General features: G+C 47.4%; 1 protein-coding gene across 11 annotated transcripts in view; it reads right to left on the bottom strand.

Annotated features, from left to right (window-relative positions):
• LOC131091903 (histone-lysine N-methyltransferase EHMT1-like) overlaps positions 1-19229 on the bottom strand; it is a 124992-nt gene that overhangs the window by 45679 nt on the left and 60084 nt on the right. For 9 of the 11 annotated variants that reach the window (XM_058038264.1, XM_058038267.1, XM_058038266.1 and 6 more), the window contains exons 3-4: positions 8165-8712; positions 5151-5192 (exon numbers count right to left, since the gene is read on the bottom strand). In XM_058038264.1, coding sequence (XP_057894247.1) covers positions 5151-5192; positions 8165-8712 — 590 coding nt within the window. The remainder of the gene's footprint in view (positions 1-5150; positions 5193-8164; positions 8713-19229) is intronic. The other 2 variants (XM_058038263.1, XM_058038271.1) reach the window with 1 other exon arrangement.

Below are 19229 nucleotides of genomic sequence, written 5' to 3'. Positions count from 1 at the left end.
CAGCTCACTGAAACATTTTCCTGTCCCAGCCCAGCAAGAGGTGCCTGGTGAGACAAGGAAACACGTGGAGGAATGAAACAAAGCCCCTGCTGCTCCTTCTGTGCCACAGGGTCAGCAGGCATTGGGGTGGCAGCTGCCTCTGCTGGGCCATTTTACACTGGATTTACCCTCTGGTTTGTCCCACTGCATCCAGCTGGGCAGCAGGCAGGGCTGGCAGAGCTGCTCCAGCAAAACAGGAGAAAAAGCAGCAGAACACAAGGAAAGACTGGGAGAATTGGGATTGCTCAGCCTGGAAAGGAGAAGGCTCTGGGGAGACCCCATTGTGGCCTAACAGTACCTGAAGGAATTACAAGGAAGAGAGAAACTCTTCACAAGGGCACAGAGTGCCAGGACAAGGGAATGGCTTCACACTGAAAAGGAGTGGGGTTAGATGGGATATTGGGAATGAGGAATTGTTCCCTGGCACAGGGTGCCCAGAGCAGCTGTGGCTGCCCCTGGATCCCTGGCAGTGCCCAAGGCCAGGTTGGATATTGGGGTTTGAAGCAATTTGGGACAGTGGGAGGTGTCCCTGCCATGGCAGGGGTGGCACTGGGTGGGCTTTAAGATCCTTTCCAACCCAAACCATTCCATGATTGTAAGGTTTAAGTGCTGCCCCACTTGCAGAGAACTCTTCTTTACAGGACTTGTGAAGCAAGAGCTGAAAAGCCCCAGCAGAAAGAGGAATGCAGGCAGATGCAAGGCTGGAATAAAAAGCAGGAAGCAATAAAAGCACTCAGGTTCAGGCAGGCAGCCCCAGCCACTGCTCTCCAGCAATGTGACCTTGGGAACAAACAGGGAAGAGGCTGATTCCCCTCATTAGGCTGTGCCACGTGTGTGGTGCTGGCAGGGGCAGGCCCAGCAAAGCCCTAATGATAATCAGAAATGACCCACAGCAAAAGGCCATCAAAGTGCCAATGATTCCTGCAGCAAGCCCATAACTTATGGCTCAATTGCCACAGCTTTTCTAAAAGGGCAGCAAGTCTTGGATTAAGGATTTCAAAGATGACAAATCCACCACAGCCTTTGATATGTTGTTCCAATGCTTAATTGCTCTCACTGTCAAATAATTAAATGCATTATGTTTTTGCAACTAAATTAAAAAGCCCTGTCTCATCAGAACCTCTCACTCCCAGGAGACACTTATGGACCAACTTCTTTTTTTTCTTTTTAAACTTTTCTCTTCAATAATTGTAATAAAATGAGCAAATTAATTTGCCATAGGATCATTTTCTGGATCACCCTGAGTCTGCTCCCAGTTGTTCTACCCCTTAAAAAATGCACGTCAGGAGTGCAGGGCACAGGATGCCAAGAATAGTCTCAACAATACTATTTATACCTCTTAAAAGTCCTCAGTTTATAGATCTAAAGGTTAACAGTAACTCTTGGCTACACAATTATTCTGAGAATTCCCAAGTCCCCTGACAGATCCAATGCTTTCCATTTCTAACTTAAAATTAGAAAAATGAGTTTGGGACAGGCAGATCTGACACAAGTGTGAATAAGGGCTGCATTTTTTGTCCTTTAAGAGCAGGTTTTTGCAACTGGTCTCTAACAAAAGGTGCTGTTGCTCCCAAACACCAGGAATTCACACTCAGGCCATGCCAGGCTGCTTGGAAGAACACAATCCAGCTTTTAAATTTAAAGGTATTATGTTATTAGCTTAGGGTTTTTCTCTACCTCTGTAATAACAACAGAAATAAATTTAAAATCTTCAACAGAGTGCAAAACAACTGCTAAATGTGAGGTTTTTCATGGCAATTCTGTTAAAAGGTTTTTTTAACTCAAGTCTCATGGAAGAGAGATACTTGAAGATACTTAAAGATTTACTTGGAGGCACATGCAGCAATGGTAAAAAAAACAAGAATAACAAGAATTCCCAGAAAGGAGTGAAGAGGTTTCTTGTGTTTATAAAAACATTACATCTAAGGATTGTAATAAAAAGGATCAGCACAAATTTTTAAGTCAGTTTTCTCACCACCTTTCCTGGTTCTCAGCTACATAAAACAGTCACATCTTTGCTATTCTTATTAAACAGATTTCATCCAGTTTGAGAGAAGCACTGAGAGCAGAATGCCATGCAAAGGAAACTCCAGGATGCAGTGGTCACATGTTGTAGGCCACCTGAGGCTAAGAAAGGGCCATAATTGAGACAGAAAAAGAAATTGCAACACCAACATCTTCATTTCTTGCAGCTTCTCACGTGCTATCAGCTTTGTGTAGTGAATAGTGAAGAATTTGGGCAGATATTCCAACATTTCCAGCAATGGTTGTGCCTGGAAACAGCAGAAATGGGACCACCACTATGTGCAACCCCACTGTGAGAAATACAGCCAAGAAAATGGGCTAGATTGGGGCAAGAACAGGATATTTGATGTGTTTACAAAAATTAAACTCAAGTGCTGTCTACATTTTACAGGATCAATCACATTTCTATTATTGGCACTGAAGTCCCCAACAGCAGCAGGGGGAAGTTATTAAAATGGCAAAAGACAGAATATCCTCAGTTGCTTTGGTTTTTTTTTCCCTGAAAGCAAAACTACAGAACAAACCAACCTCAGTCATGGATGCTTCTGTTGGCTCTATAAACTCCACAGGACATTTTTCCCACTGCCCAGCATTTAAAGGGTCTTTCCATCACTAAAACCAGCAAGAAGGGAGAGCAACCAGAGTGTTGGTGGAAGGACACAGGCATAGGTCCTGCCTGGGAGCAGGGCAGCTCTAAGCACTGCAGAAGAGCTCCTGATGCCTGAAACCACCTCAGGCTGAGATTCTGGGCTCCCTTAGTCCCGTGCTCTGCAGGACTCTCATCTCCAGCACACAACCCAGAGCCAACAGGGCAGGAGGAGAGAGCTGGGCAGCCCTGCCACAGGGAACAGGGCAGCTGGATGGAGAGCTCTGCCTCCCCATCCACCAGGAACAGGGTCAGGAGATTTGTACCAAGGCACTGCCTTTGAAGAGCACAAAGCAGCAGCTCCCAGGGGGGATCTGCCTCTAACAACTGGTGAGTGGTGGTTAAGCAAGAAATATCAGTCTGCTATAAAAAATTGATCACAAGCAGATGATAGTGCCTGTAGGAGCTGTGGTGGTGCTGTTCTGTCTTTGCTGCTGCAGGATTGTGGTTTTCACTGCTGAACTTCAGCAGCCTGATCAAGCCTCACCTTGGAGCAACAAGCCTGCAAGGCTTTGCTCTTAGTCTAGATCAGATTAATGATCTGCTGATTAATATGTGCCCATTAGAGGGGGGATTACATGGTGACTTGGTTACAATTGCACTGATCTGAGTGCAGTCACATTCCTACATAAAAAACATGATTTGGGCAGCCAGGTAGACTGAGCTGAAGTGAAGATGTGGCCCCAAACCTGCACTAAAAGTGTTTCTGAAGCAGAGCACTGAGGGGTATCCCCTCATCCTGTCCTCTCCTGCACCAAACTGCCCCAAGGCAAGGGAGTGTCACACACAGTCAAAACGAAACAGGGCGCCCAGGGCAGATGTGCCACCAGGGCTCCTGACCCCACCAAACCCCTCTGCAGGGGCCAGGGCTGTTATTTCTGTGGGCTGTGGTCAGAGCTGGGGCAGCACCTCCAGCAGCAGCAGTTCAATATCAGGTTAAAGCACTGCACAACAGCCTTCACTCTCACTTCCCTCTGCAGCAACCCCTCTGCTTAAGGAGCCCAATGGCAGCACTGTCACTCCTGAAGGAGGTTTCCTATCAGGGAAGGCTCTGGAGGGGCTGTGAGGAGCAGCTGAGGGCTCTGGGGTTGCTCAGCTGGAGCAGAGTGAGGGCAGAGCTCCCCGGGGCTGCAGCTCCTCCCGAGGGGCAGCTCCCATCTCTGCTCTGGGCCAGGGACAGGAGCCAGGGCACGGCTGGGGCTGGGCCAGGGCAGCTCAGGCTGAGCTCAGGGCAAGGCTCTGCCCCCAGAGGGTGCTGGCACTGCCCAGGCTGCCCAGGGAATGGGCACGGCCCCGAGGCTGCCAGAGCTCCGGGAGCCTTTGGGCAGCGCTGCCAGGGGTGCCCAGGGTGGGGCTGCTGGGGGGGCTGGGCAGGGACAGGGGTGGCACTGGATCATCCTGGTGAGTCCCTCCTAGCTCAGGACAATTTGTGATTCCATGAGATTCAACTCTGCCCAAGCTCACACACACAGACTTCACTCTTCCAGTCCAGTGGAGCACACCTGGACACCCCTCTGGAGATGGTCCTGGATGGACCTTCTGAGTCCTCCCCAAGGACACAATATCCCCATTATAACCACCCCCATCAGGCCCTGCCCTTTTGCTTTATGTTTCCTCCACACGGGAGGGTCAGAGCTTGCTGAGCAATCCCAGACCCCTGCAATCCCCTGGCTGTCACCTGCCTGCCCCAAGAGATGGCCACAGGGTGTTCTCCAGGCCAGAGGCTCCTGCAGCACAGCAGCACCACAAAGGAGGCAGTTTCAAAGCTCTGGGATCAGGTATTTAATGGCAATGCTACTGAAGGGAATAGTTTGATGAACATTGGTGGAAAGACCTACATGAGCAAAGCATCTCCTGCTCCAAGCTCTTCCTCCCTGCCCACATGGTCTCCCCCATGTTAAATTAAATTGGCACCTGGCATTTTGGGGACACACTGTGAATCAGGCCAAAACACCCATTTAAAGGATTTTTGCACTATTTCCTGACCCAGTCCTCTGCACAGCATAAAAAATACCACCAGAGACACACACCCCAAACTCCAGCCCTGTGGTCACCATGGAAAGGAAACACAACTTGGGATTCCCAGTTCATCCATCTGCCCCTCCTGTCTCCAAGGTAACTCTGGGATGCCCTCACCACCTTTTCCATCCTTTATCCCTCATGTTTTACTGAAGTTCAGCTCAGCAGCTGGTTCCCAAGCAGGAGGAGCCTTCTCCCAGCACAGCACACACACACAGACACACACTTGCCTTTCAGTCTGCTGCCTGGCCCTGCAAACTTTTGGGTTCTTAACAGGGCTGTAAAATGGATTAGCAGTGAAAGAAAGATTCTTCCAAAAGGGCAGTGCTTGTGTTACTGCTCTGTTCAGAAGGGGAGCAGAAATGATGCTCTCTGCTCAGAAACCACCTTAACATGCGACAACATCAATTAAAATTGTCACCTGTTTCAGATTCAGCTTCGATCCCAATTCAGGAAGCAACTCCTAAACAGAGAAAAAGCTAGTTAAATTGGTGAGAAAATTCTCTCCTTCCTTTCAGAGACCAATTCACATGTGCAGGAAAAGGTTACCAAGGTCCCCTGACACCTATTGGATTACACAAAACAATTTCTTGGCCCCAGTGGGTTTCTGCAGGAGCCAGGGGGAACAAATGTTCACACTTTGCAGGCAGCAAAACACCTTCCTCCCCTCCTCCTCCTCCTCCCAGGCAGAACAGTTCTGCAAGAACAGTTTCACCAAGAAAACAGCAATGCCCTAAAAAATACTAACCAAGCAAACTACTGTGGTCTGTAATAGCAGCTCCTGGGTGATTTCCACTATTTATTTCCCAGGATACAGCACCTGATTTCACAGAGGTTTTTTAAGGGGAGAAGGTGTGAAGGTTGGTACAGGAAAAGCTCCTGAGCTGAGGAGCCTCCTCTAAGCAGCTCAACAAAGAAATAATTGGGACAGAAAAATGACAGCTTAGCAAGGACTCTGCTGCTCCAAAGAAAATAGCATGTAAATTCCAGAGACAATGGGGAAAAATGAGGTAGTAATTATCAGGAAGGCTGAACACACAGATGTTTCATTGTCTTGCAGAACTGAGATCAGATCTTGGGTTCCCATTCAGCTGCAGAGGCTTGAGCAGAGAACATGGGAACAGCCTCTTCTCACCACCCTTCTTGGGAATGCTGCTTCTCTCCCTATTTTAAGCCCAAGGCAAATGCCCAGAGGAGCTGAGGACAGGCTATGCACTTTCCAGAGCAGCCCAACAAGTGCAGGCTTTGGTTTTTTTGAAGCTGCTTTTGTTGTGTGAGCATAGGACCAGCAGCTCCATCCCAGTGAGCTGTCCCAGCACTCCCAGAGCTCCCAAACACCCCATGCCACCTCCCAGAGACAAACCTGGAAGCCCAAGGGGTTAAACAGAAATATTCTTCTGATATATCATAAAATATGAATGAGGGAAACACTCTCTCCCAACCCAGCAGTCACCTTTAGGTGGGAATTGCCTCTTTCAATGGCTCAGCCCCACGGGATCCCTCTCTGCTAAATCCCACCAGGGGGTTTGCCTGGTCTAATTCCAGTGCACAACTGGGGGCTGGAGGCTGCAAAGCCTTCCCTGGGTAGGAGAAACCCAGATGGGAGCTGGATGGCAGCTGGGCTTCCCTATGCAAGCCAGAAACACAGGCAGGGTGAGGGCAGAGAACTCAGCCACGGCCAGGGCCAGGCAGAGGGGAATGAGGGCTCAGGGGGGCAGGCAGCTGTGGCTCCTGCCCCTCTCCTGAGCCTGGTGCCCACAGGGTTGGGATCCTGCTGTGCCCTTTGGCCTCCCAGCTGCTCCCAGAGGCACAGGTGGTGCCACAGCAACAGCACCTTCCCCCATCTGGGGCTGGCCAGGTGCCACCCTCTCTTTTCCCTTTTTCCTCTCTCTTTCCCTGCTCCAGACCACAGGGACTCCCAGCTTTGAGCCTTTCACACCTCACACTGCTGTGCTGACATGAGGGGACATCTGAGGGCCCTGTGGATCTGCTGGATCACAGCACCAATGCATTGCACCGACTTGACAAGGCTGCAGCAGCTTCCATGCATTTCTGGGAATGATCCCATGGCTCACCCTTCCCAGTCTCCCTCAGACACAGCACAATGAGAGGATCCAGCTCACTGTAGTCACACAAAGCATCACAGAGATGAAAACTGCTTACAGTGGAGCTCTGCCTGTTGCAGGATCTATTCCCTACCTCTGGCAAAGAACCAAGAAAATAACCAAATTTGTCAATAACCACGACAAAGAGAGGCCCATTTCTGTCCTCCCCACTATGACATGAATGCACCAAATGACATTTCCTTATGCCTCAAAAAAAAAAAAAAAAATTAAAAAAAAAAGCAGGGCTCTGCTTTATTAAGTGATGGTAAATCCACCCTAAGGATCCTGGAGAGAACATTTCCCAATGACATGGAGAGAAAGCATCATCTCTTTTAGCCCTATAATGATTCCTACAGCAAAGCAATCAAGCTGCCTCACAGCTCAGCTCCTTGACAGCTTCTGAGCTTGGGAGGAGCCTCAAGTTTACATGCTAGGCTTAATTTCCTTTGGGTTGACCTCAGAAAAAATCTAATTTGTTTCACAAGCAGCTCTGGATATCAGCAGAGGCTGATGAGCAATAGAGCCGTGAGAGAAAGGCCATTTAGTGTCTCACACAGATCTGTTGGAGGAGGCAATTGATCAATTATATATTTAGAAATGCATTGGGGATGGGAACTGGTGTTGCCATGTGACCAACTACTTCAACATTTCTGTCTGGTGGAAGAGAAAAAAATAAAATAAAAATAACTAACTAACTAACTATAGATATAGATATAGATATGAATATAGATTAACTAACTAAATATATAGATATTTTTATATAGATATAGATATCTATATAAAAATATAGATAAATATCAATATAAATATATAGATATATATAGAAATATATAAATAAATATAATATATTTATTTATATACATATAAAATTGTGTATATTATGAAATTATACATTAATTATAATATTATATTTTAAATAAAGGATAATATAAAATATATAAATTAAAAATATAATATAGATAAGAAATATATATAGATATATATTTATATATCTATATAAAATACAGATAAACTATCTTTATAAAAATTAAAATAAGATAAAAATGAAATTTAAATTAAAAAAATAAAATAAAAGTAAAATAAAAATAAAAATAAAATAAAATAAAAAATAAAATAAAAATAATAATAAAAATAAAACTAAAAATAAAAATAAAAATAAAAATAAAACAAAAACTAAACAAAAACAATAAAACCACCAATGCACTCAGCAGGCAAGCTCTGAACACCACGTGTTGCCATGCAGCCAGGCACCCCCCAGACCCCCAGAGAAAGCCAAGAGCAAGCCCAGCAGCAGCAGCAGCAGCAGCTCTGTGCTGGGCAGGTACATTACCAGGCTGGGGGTGGGTTTAGGCATTGTCTTTCGTGCTCTGTGCACCTTGACTTCAGCATTAGCAGCAGGGCCTTTTTTAGCATCCGTGTCCTTGCTGCCCTCCCCGAGCTTGCTTGGCATCGTGGCTTGGAGCTGGGCAAAGGACCCCACAGTCCTGCCTTTGCCTGCTCCTCCAGGCAGGGTTTTTGCAGCATGGCCAGTGAGAGAAGCAAAGCTGGTAGTCCTTAGAGGCTGCTCCTGTGCCATCTGCTTGGTTAGGATATATCCATTGCTCCCTGTGACAGAAGTCTGTGTGAAGTCATTTGCTTTCAGATGGTTTTGCTTCCCAGGCTCGCTGTCCGAAATGCCATTTTCTGCTATCCTATTTAATTTAGTAGAAGAGTCCTGCTGGCTCACTTTCGTGTTGTCCTGAGTGTTTTTCGCTGGGTTTGGGTGGCCCCCACCCTCGCTGTGCTCGCAGGAACCGTTGGTTTCACCATCCACTGCCATTTTTGGTTCCCCCACTTGCTTTTCTGTAGCGCTTTCATCTGCAGCCATGGCATTAAACCCTGCAGGGAGAGGGAGGAAGAGAGGAGAAAAGGGTCACAAGTGGGTTGAAACCCCAAGGTTGAAACTCCCATGCTGTACTCCAAGCACAGCTACTCACAGTGGAAGAGCCACCACGCCTGATGTAAATCACAGAATCTCAGAATATTTAGGGTTGGGAAAGATCTCCAAGATATCCAACCATGGATCAACCACCACCACATCAACTAAAGCACAGTTTTAGTTGTCAGGCTGTTCCCTCACCCACCTGCCCAGCCCTCCTCGCTCCTCACACGGTGACATTTGGGGTGGTGGCCCAGGTGACAGCAGTCACTCCCACCTGCCTGAGCTGCAGATGTGGCCATTTATTCCCAACAATGGATTTTTCAAGGTAAATATTATCTCTGGCTTTTCCAATAAATGCATTTATTGCACCATATGTCAACACCTCACCTGGCAAACAAAACTCTGCCCCATCTTGCATCCGGATCTCTGGCAAAGCCCTTCCCAAAGCCAGCCTGACAGAGAAAGGCTTTGCTGGGCTGTCCCAGGGAGCTTTTATGGCTCTCACACAGCCCAGCAGCCAAATGTCATCCCCACATGTAAACCCCATCAGGGCTCTGCTCCTACAGGAACATCCCAAGGAATAACTCCTGGCTATCCCAGCTCTCCTGGGAATGTTCTTCAGTGGAAATTGGCTCTTTCAGCACAACAAAGCACAACAGGTCCAGGATTCATGGTGGCATTTCAGAGGGAAGAGCAGGAGTAAACACAGGAGTGAAGCGTGGTAAATGCATTTTTAGACTGAAATCATTCTATGATTCAAATGCAGCAAGGTTTTTGCAGCCTGACAAAGCTCACACACAACAATGCCCACATAAAACAAACATTTCCAACATTTCCCTGCTGTCCATCAATGACTTTATCCCACCAAAGAATTCAAATCCAAGCTGAAAAATCCAACTAGGAATGTCACATACTTGCAGAAAAAGTTTCTGACATGACAACCCAGCAGCTCCCCAGGCACCCAGGAGTGATAACAATTCCCTGGCATGCTCAGAGCAATGATTACATCAACCTGCTGTTAGGGATTCCTTGGCTTGTTTTCCTTCCAGAGAGCAGACAGTTATGAAAAGCAACACGAGAAGTACAGGGAGAGCTCTGTCAGAGCAGGGGGGGATTGGTTCAAACCAGCTTCCATCAAAGCAATTTTCACCTACAGGATCCAGAGAGCCTGGAGTCACACTGGAGGAACAGCCAGACCACTGGGTACCAGCTCCTCATTTCACACTGCCCTCAGAGCACAAACAGGCAAGGAGAACATTCTGAACAACATTCTGAATCCCAAAACCAAGGCTGGAAAAACTGCCAAGACCATCAGGTCCAACCTGTGACCCATCCCCACCTCGTCATCCAGCCCAGAGCCCTGAGTGCCACCCCCAGGTGCTCCTTGGACACCTCCAGGGATGGGGACTCCAAAATTCCCTGAGCAGCCCCTGGCAATGAAGAAATTCCACCCTGAGCCTGCCCTGGCCCAGCCTGAGGCCGTTCCCTCTGCTCCTGTCCCTGTTCCCTGGAGCACAGCCCAACCCCCGGCTGTCCCCTCCTGTCAGGAGCTGTGCAGAGCCACAAGGGCCCCCTGAGCCTCCTTTGCTCCAGGCTGAGCCCCTGCCCAGCTCCCTCAGCTGCCTCACAAATGTCACTTCTGACCTGGCAAGAACCTGGTGCCAGGCTAACTCATGAAGGACCACCAGGACCCTGGGATGACAAGTCCAGTGTGCCTGGAGCAGCTCCCTGCAAAGGGCAGCAGGGAGGAGACCCAGCACCACCCAGCTGCTCACCAGAACAGCTCTTCCCAAAACCCACCCAAATTCTCTTTCTCTTTTCATTGGGAAGATAAAAATCTCCCCCTTTTTAATGTTAATGCATTTGTTTAGTCCATCTTAATAATGGAATCACAGACTGCCCTGAGCAGGAAGGGACCACCAGGATCATCAATCCAGGTGCTGTCCCTACACAGACCCCCCAGCAACCCCACCCTGGGCATCCCTGGCAGCTCCTGGAGCTCTGGCAGCCTCGGGGCCGTGCCCATCCCCTGGGCAGTGCCAGCACCCTCTGGGGGCAGAGCCTTTCCTGATATTTGCTATCTCCTTCCCACTGTGTTGACCTGAAAGATTTGGGTACAGGTCCTGCCCAAACAGCACTGGCAGCTCTAGATTCTAAAAGTGGTGCATTCCAATATCTCAAACAACATCATTATTCCCTAAACTTTCTGGGTTTTGGTGCCCATCTGAGATTTAAAGACACTTCCAGCAAACTGAAAGCCTTCCTAGGCCTGGTCAGTACATGTGAATCATCCAATCCAACCCCTGGCTGGACACCTGGTCAGTGCTGAACCCACACCAGGCTCTCAAAGGCCTCCTGGAGCATCTCACCCCTCCAGCCTCAGCCTGCCCATCAGTTAAGAGGGGGACAGCCCCTCTGATGCTCCTGATTTCCAGCTGAAAGCCACAGATGTTGGGCACAAAGCATCTTTGCAGATGTATCTGCAAGTCTCTCCAAATCCTGAGTGGTCTCTGTGGCCATTTTTCCTGCTGAGGAAAAACTGCACTAAGAGATCCATTCCCCTCACTCCAGGAAACCCAGCCTGGGATTGCCTCCCACGTGGGCTCTGCTGGCTCACAGCCTCCAGAGAGAGCCCCAGAACACTCAAAAATTGCTCCCCAGTCCAGAGAGAGGCCCAGAACATCCAAAAATTGCTCCCCAGGGTTCTCTGGAGCACACAGAGACACAAACCTCACCTGCAGGAGCAGTGACTGAGGGTTCTCCAGGCAGGATTTGAATTTATCCCCTCCACCTGCTCCCTCTCACAGCACCCAGACCTCCCTGAGCACAGAAAGAGGCACAAGGGTTTGTTTTTGATAGCAAAAACTCTGGGAGAAGATAAAGTGCTCCTTTTTTCTTCTGTTTTATTTAACTATTTGAAAAGCTGTGGGCAGAGGGAGCCACAACTATGCCTTTATTCTTTCAATTTTTGTTTCTCTTTCTGCATTCAGGGTCTTTAAAAGGCCATTTAAGCAATTATTGCAGCAAAGTCAGTGCCAGGAAAAAAAATGCAAAGCAACAAAAAATAATCTCTGTAACCACAGCTGGAGGTTTCTAGAGCCCAGCTTTAGGCACCTGGCTGAATGAAGCCTTCAAGATTTGTTGATTTAAACACTGTGCTCTCCCACCAGAGCAGTCAAACAACTTCAGTGGCTGCCTATGAGATAAACTGAGTAAACAGAGAGCAAGAATGGCTCTACCTGCCATGAAAGCAACCAAAACAATGTGAATTAGAGCACTGCCCTAGGGAAAAAGTAACTGCATTACTCCAGAAAGCATCACAGGCTTTATGAAAAATCCATGAGGCTGAAATTAAAATCTCTCACACACACACACACACACACACACACACACTTATTTCCCTTATTGTGAAATGCAATCTGATTGACTGTGGAAGTGGCACCAGCCTTCCAAACCTGTGTGAGCAGAGGTCTGAAAAAACAGAGAAAGGGAACTTCACAGCAGAGACTGAGAGAAACCACAATTCCCTGAGACACTGCAAGCAGGATCCTCACTTTCTATGGGGTAAAACCCCTCCATTCTCCCATTCCCACTTCTGGCAGCACCAAAACAAACCCATGAGCAGTTGGGAATGGCATTGTTCCCTATACATTGAGCTCTGGGCTCCTGCAAGCAGCACCAGCCCAACATCCCCCCCCTCAAACCCAAACTGAAGATTTGCCCTTGGAGCATCAGTTCCTATCAAGAGCAGCCTCACCATTTGTGTGGCTGGGTTTTCCCAACCAGGACACCTGATGTGGTGACAGGCAAACAGGAATGGCCATCCCAGGCTCACCAAGGGCACCTGCACAGCACAACTCAAAATATTTCACAGCTTTGCTGAACTCTGCCACAGCCAGGGATGGGCACACAAACCAGAGCCAGCAGGAGCCTCCCAGTGACAATCATGAATCAAACAGGAGCTCTTCCACAGCTCCAGACACCTGAAGAAACACTTCTTCCTGACGTGACCTTTTCATCCCCCCTTTCTCATTCCCCAAAAAAAGCTTCACTGAAAACCTGCTAAAATCCTCATTTCAAAAGCACCTCGTGGTAGTGAGTTCTCCCCTTGAAAATGCTGCTCAGCAGCTTTTCTGCTCCTGTACTGCAAGTGCAAGGGAATTATAAACCCAAAGTTTTTATCTCTCTAAAACTTGGTGACTTTACAGCATTCATCCCTTCTAAGTAGGCCAAAATTAGGTTTTCCCTACATTCAGTTTTCTCTCCAACTCACAGCTATTTAATCCACAGCCATCCTTTCTTTAATTAGAAAGAAATAAAAGGCAGGAATTTCTACCCTGCATCCATGAAGTGTAACCTTATTAATTAGAAGCATTCCAGTTTTTTCAAAGTTTTTTTAGGCATCCCTCATGCCAGATGCAGCAGGAAAAGCATCTCCCATGGACCCCACTACTGCCTGAATGCCCATCTGAGCTTGGATTCATTTAAAACAAAGGTAATTTAAAACCCAAGAGGTTTACTGGTGATTTTGAAGTTGATACCAAGTAAATACATATTATTTAGGGGCTGGGTACATTTTAGTAACACAAGGAATTTAAGACTCAGAAGTTGGGCTATTCCACTGTCCCTGTGACTCCACGTGGCAAAGAACACCCAATAAAATAAATTTAAATCCCTGCTCTGAATGAACAACTCCCTGAGAGCACTGCAGAGCTCCCTGCCCTCCCCAGGCTCAGGCAGAAGGGTCAGGCTCAAGTTTTCATTTCAGAACATCACAGTTGTCCGAAATGAAATTAAAGTTCCCCCAAAGAAAACAGACTCTGGTGAAAATAGGGGAAAACAGACCCTGATGAACAAAGAAAACAGACTCTGGTGAAAATAGGAGAAAACAGACCCTGATGAAAGCAGGGGAGAAGCTAAGGCAGGGTGAGACCACCTCATCTAATTTTAGGTGTCTAAAAGGCATCTCAGACTCTGGGGGTCCCTAAGCCACTGCTGCAACCAACAGAGAGAACCCACAAAAAGGCAACACAAAACCCACAAAAGCAGCACAGGCTGACTTTAAAAAGTGATCACTTTAAAAAGTGATCTTTGGACAAACTCACCCCAGGCTGGACCATGTCTGACCTGCCTGCTACCATGTCTAAGCAGAAATGAGCTGAATTAATTCAGAATTTAGAATGATAACTTCAAAAAAACCCCAAAATTAGGCAAAATTAAAGCCACCTCTGCTCTCCCAGCCCAGACTTTGGTTCCTCTTTGCCTGCTGGAGTTTCCAGCCCTTTCAGCAGAGCCAAACCTGGCTCCAGTCCTGCCCTGGAGCTTGCCGGAGCTGGGTCCAGCCTGCCAAAGCTTATCAGTGGGCAGAGCTAACAGATGTGTTACTGCCCCAGCAGCCATCCTGGGCACAGCCTTAGGGGGCACAAAACTTCTGTGGGGACCCACAGGAACTTCCCATCTGAGGGAGGCCAGCTATCAACTCAAAACTCAGTATTACCTGGACAATGCTCTGAAAAAAATAAAGGTTTTAATGTATTTTTAAAGTTTGGAGTTCAGTGCTTGGTGAAACAAAATCAGAAAAATATGCAATGAGCCCTTGTACTCCAAGCGAAAGTGCAGCCACCAGGTCTGAGGGAAAAAGAGAGTGAAAAAGAAAATAAATAGAAATAAATATATATTCTATATATAATATAATAAATATAATAAGTATAAAATAATAAATATATAATATAATATAATATAATATAATATAATATAATATAATATAATATAATATAATATAATATAATATAATATAATATAATATAATATAATATAATATAATATAATATAATATAATATAATATAAATAATACAGTGTATATATTATATTATATATTATATATATTATATATTATATATAATATATTATATATATTATATTATATTATATATTATATTATATATTATATATTGTATATAATATAATATAATATAATATAATATAATATAATATAATATAATATAATATAATATAATATAATATAATATAATATATTCTATATATATAATATAATATATTCTATATTATATTTTTATATAATGTAAAATATATTCTATATTCTGCAACAAATGCACTACTATCCTATCTGGAATTTTTGCACATTTTTCTGAGCATCTTGGTGCTGAGAAATCTCTGCCTGTGGGATTTTCCATGCATTTCCAGAGCCCTCAGCACAGCCAAGAGGCTTCAGCTGCTGCAAGAGAAATGTTTAATCAAAGACAGGGCTTAAATGAACTTAGCTTAAATGAACTAAGCAAAGACAGAGCTTAAAGGGAAAGCTCAGGATTTGGAAGTGCAGACCAACAAGTGCATACAGCTGGATTTATACACACTCACATCTCACAGATGTTCTACCTTAACCATCCTTAAAACACCACAGATCCCACAGCCTTTGATTCAATACCCAACTGTCCTGCTGGATAAAAGTGAGAAAAGCACCTGCTTTTAATCTTTGTGTTACAACATTTCCCTCCCCTCTTCCTCCTCCAACAAAAAGGAAAACTGCCAAGCAGAGAAGAGCCCAAGCATGAAGATGTTGGGGCTGAAACCACACAGATGAGGGAGAGGGGGCAGCTGGAGACCCTCAATCCATTGGGATGAAAGCACCCCCTCCATCAATGGAGGCTGGAAGCCACCTGAGCAACCTGACCCAGTGATGGCATCTCTGGCCATGGCACTGGGTTGGAACTGGATCATCTTTAAGGTCCCTTCCAACCCAAACCAGTCTGGGATTCTGGGACTGAAGCCAAAAAGCAGAACATTTTGAAGTCAAGAAATGCAAACGAATGTGTTTTCAGGTAAAAGTTCCTCTCTGGGGTGAGTTATTGATGGTCTCTTCTTGCCCCCAAGCCTTTGTGAAGATGGATTGGTGTCCAGGTATTTCCTGACTCAGATGTCCCTCCTCTCTGGAGCCCTGTGACACTGCACACCAAGATGCAACACAGGAAAAGCAAACCAGAAAAGAGGAGGAATCAACTTCTGCTGGGAGTGCTGAGCACTGAGGTTCCACAGGTTGGGTTGCTGGGATTGGCCAGTGGGCTGGGGATGCTGCTGGGGACTCAGAAGGGACCTCTGGAGAGCACCCAGTCCAAGTCCCTGCCAAGGCAGGGCCACCTGGAACAGGTGACACAGGAACATGTCCAGGTGGGTTTGGAATGTCTCCAGAGAGGGAGGCTCCACACCCTCCCTGGGCACCTGATCCAGAGCTCTTTCCCCTTCCTCATGTTGAGGTGGAACTCCTTGTGTTTTAGTTTATGGCCACTGCTCCCTGTCCTGTCACTGGCACCACTGAACAGAGGCTGGCACCATCCTCTGACAGCCCCTGGGGATGTTTATGTGCACTCATCAGATCCCTCTGAGACCACCCTGCTCCAGACTAACCAGACCCAGCTCCTGCAGTCTCTCCTCACATGAGAGATGCTCCAGACCCCTCAGCACCTTTGGAGCCTCCCCAGCAGCATCTTGTGTTTCTTGAACTGTGAACACCAGAACTAAACCCAAAACTCCAGATGTGGCTGAGTAGAAGGGAAGGATCAACCCCCCTGACCTGCTGGCCACACCAAAACACCCTCCAGCCCTCCCTTGGCCCCCAGGGCACAGTTTGACCATTAACAGTTTAACTGGCTCAACAGTTCAACCACTCAGAGCAGACTGACAGCCTCAGGAAACTCCTCCATCCCTCTGCCATGGTTTGGGGTCACAGCCCAGCTCCTGCTCCAGGGCTGCCCCAGGCACAGCAAGGGTCCCCAGCCCAGGGAGTGCCTGGTGCACAGCTGGGTGAACATGTAAAATCCTGCAGCATCACTTTGCTCTGCCTGGCCTCCTGCTGGCAGCCTCAGCAGGGATCCCAGTGCCAAGGACCTGAGGAGAGCAGATTAGTCCTGCCCTCCTTTCAAGCTGCCATCCCTGCACCTGGGAATGCAAAGGCTGTGGCTGCTCAATGGAAACAGCACTTCCTGTGCTCACAGCAGCTTCCTACCTGCCATAAGAGGAGAAAAAGGGAAAAAAAAGGCCCCTCCAGGAGTTTAAAGCCCTGACAGTCTCTCAAAGCAGGCTGAAGTTTATCTGAGAGCAGCACTGTCTCACCCAGCACTGTGGCTCATGTAAAGCAGCTGCCTTGGGTGAGGGGCTCAGAAACACAGGAGCAAATGGAGAATTTCCTTCCCAACACCCATTCCTGCTCCTTTGTGCTGCTGCTTTCCTGGAACTTTCCACCCCTGGGCTTGGGCAATCAGCAAAGGAGTGGTTTGCCTTGAAAGGTCAAGGGAGACGCAGAGCTGGGAGTGAAGCACACGAGGAGCTGAATTCACTTGCAATCCCTGCAAAGAAACCACTTTTTAATAGTTTCTCTCTGAGTCAGACTAAAGACAATATGGCCTAATAAAAGCTTTTTTCCACTCATCTCCCATGTCCCTGCCCCCTTCCCCACCCTGTCAAAGGGAAGTATGGACCTAAGCTTACACCCACATGTGAAACTGAACTGGAACGTTTCCCATGGACCACAGAGCAGCCTCATCCACAGCTTTTTTCTATCTGTGTTGAGCAATTTTACACAGACAGGGACACTGAGCCTAGTGAACAACTTCCACAGGCTGGCACTCACCCCAAGAACTGGAAATGAAAGTGCTGGAATGTGCAAAGAGCTTGTTCCTACAAATACATGCTCCATTTAGAGCTCAATTATTTCTCTCTATCAGGATGAAGGCAGAAGAGGAGAGCCCAGGTGGGAACCACAGGGGATTTCTGCAGCACCTCCCTGCTGAGGAACAGAGAACAGAACACCACAACTGCCCACACAAGGGCCTCCCACCCACCAACAACCCATGAGATGTCCCAAATGAAGGCTGAGGACCACCAGGAAAGGTCCACTGCCTCAAAGCAGCACGTCAATGAAAGCCAGGATGGATGGGAGCACCTTGGAGCACCCTGGTCCATGGCAGGGGTGGAATGAGATGAGCTTTGAGGTCTGTTCCAGCCCACACCAGTCTGTGATTCTGTGATTACCAACTCAGCTCAGCTACTGCCCCACCAGAGCAAGACCCTTCCCTGCAAGAGATTTTCATGGAGATCTCCACCAGCATGATGTTCCCCACTGCAGCTGACAGGCCTTGCTTGGGGTCAGAGCGCTGAAATCAGCCCAGGCCTCAAGCTACCTGAATTTCCTGTCTTGTACTGGACTCAGGCAAAACTCAAGTTTGTGCAGAGGTGGAACTGGTGCAAGGCCATTCAGAGGAGGTGGAACTGGTGCAAGGCCATTCAGAGGAGGTGGAACTGGTGCAAGGCCATTCAGAGGCAGCAGTGGAGCGATGGCATGTGCAAACACAATTCCAGCAGGTACCTGACATGCCCTCAGCATCAGCACCTTTCTGAGGCACGAGGGAGTGAAAAGAGGGGGAAACAGAGCAATTCACAGTGAGCTTTAGTCAGCCTTTGGATCTGCAGCTTCAAGTTTTGGAAGTTTGGATGCCAGGTTAATATTGTTGGGTTACCTGGCAGGGGTTTTTCCCAAAGGGAACAGGATCCAGAGCAGCTTCAGTCACACACTGCAGGCCATGGCTCCCACCAAACACACCCTCAGCAGCCAAACCAAGCCAGTCTGTGCCACTGACAAAGATATTCAGCATCATCATCCTCCTCACTAAAGGGAAATGACTGTTCAAGAGAGCCTGAAGAGAGGAAGCTCAGACTTCAGGGTGCTTTTCCAGTCCACACATCCCAGCTGATTCCCCAAGGCAGGAAACTGTGCTCAAAGGAACTATTCCTGCAAGCCTGCTGGAATGATTTCACGTTCATGCAACAGTCAAAAATGTGCATTCTGTGCCAGCACTAAACACTGTTATTAACAGGCTTTTGGGCTGTGAACCAAGGTTCTGGTGGTGATGATGCTCCCAGGATCCTGCCAGGGGCAGCAGGGACACTGTCCCAGCACAGCAGCACACACACCACGGGCTGTGACACCCCTGGTGTGCCTGGGGAGGCAAGGACACTGCAGAACATTCCAGAAGAATGAGATTCACGTTTAGGAGCCTCCTCTCCCTGGGAATAGAGACTGGAGTGGTTGGAATTTCTCTGTCCCTGCACAGGGAGGGCTCTCAGCTTCCTTCTGACACAGCATTTGCTCCAAGTCAAAGCCAGTCAAGAGGCACAGAAATGTCTCTTCCCATCCTCCTTTTGGATTTTTTACCTCCACAGATTCTTGACACCTTAACATCAACAAAAAGCTACACAAAAAACCTTTATAATCCTGAGCTAAGAAAGGCAAGGGATCAAAGTGAGTTTGCCCAAAGCAGCACAACCTCCCATTAGCACCTCCTGACACCTCAAACTTTGTCTCTGCTCTGCCCTGCCCAGACCAGAGGTCCCTGTGCCACCACTGCTGGCAGCAGGACTCCTGTGCTCCCAGTTAATATCCAAGCACCTGACACAGAATTC

Source organism: Melospiza georgiana, chromosome 20 (assembly GCF_028018845.1).
Source record: "Melospiza georgiana isolate bMelGeo1 chromosome 20, bMelGeo1.pri, whole genome shotgun sequence".
Lineage (NCBI taxonomy): Eukaryota > Metazoa > Chordata > Aves > Passeriformes > Passerellidae > Melospiza > Melospiza georgiana.
The sequence above is the reverse complement of the archived record's forward strand: the minus strand, read 5'-3'. Positions and strand labels throughout refer to the sequence as shown.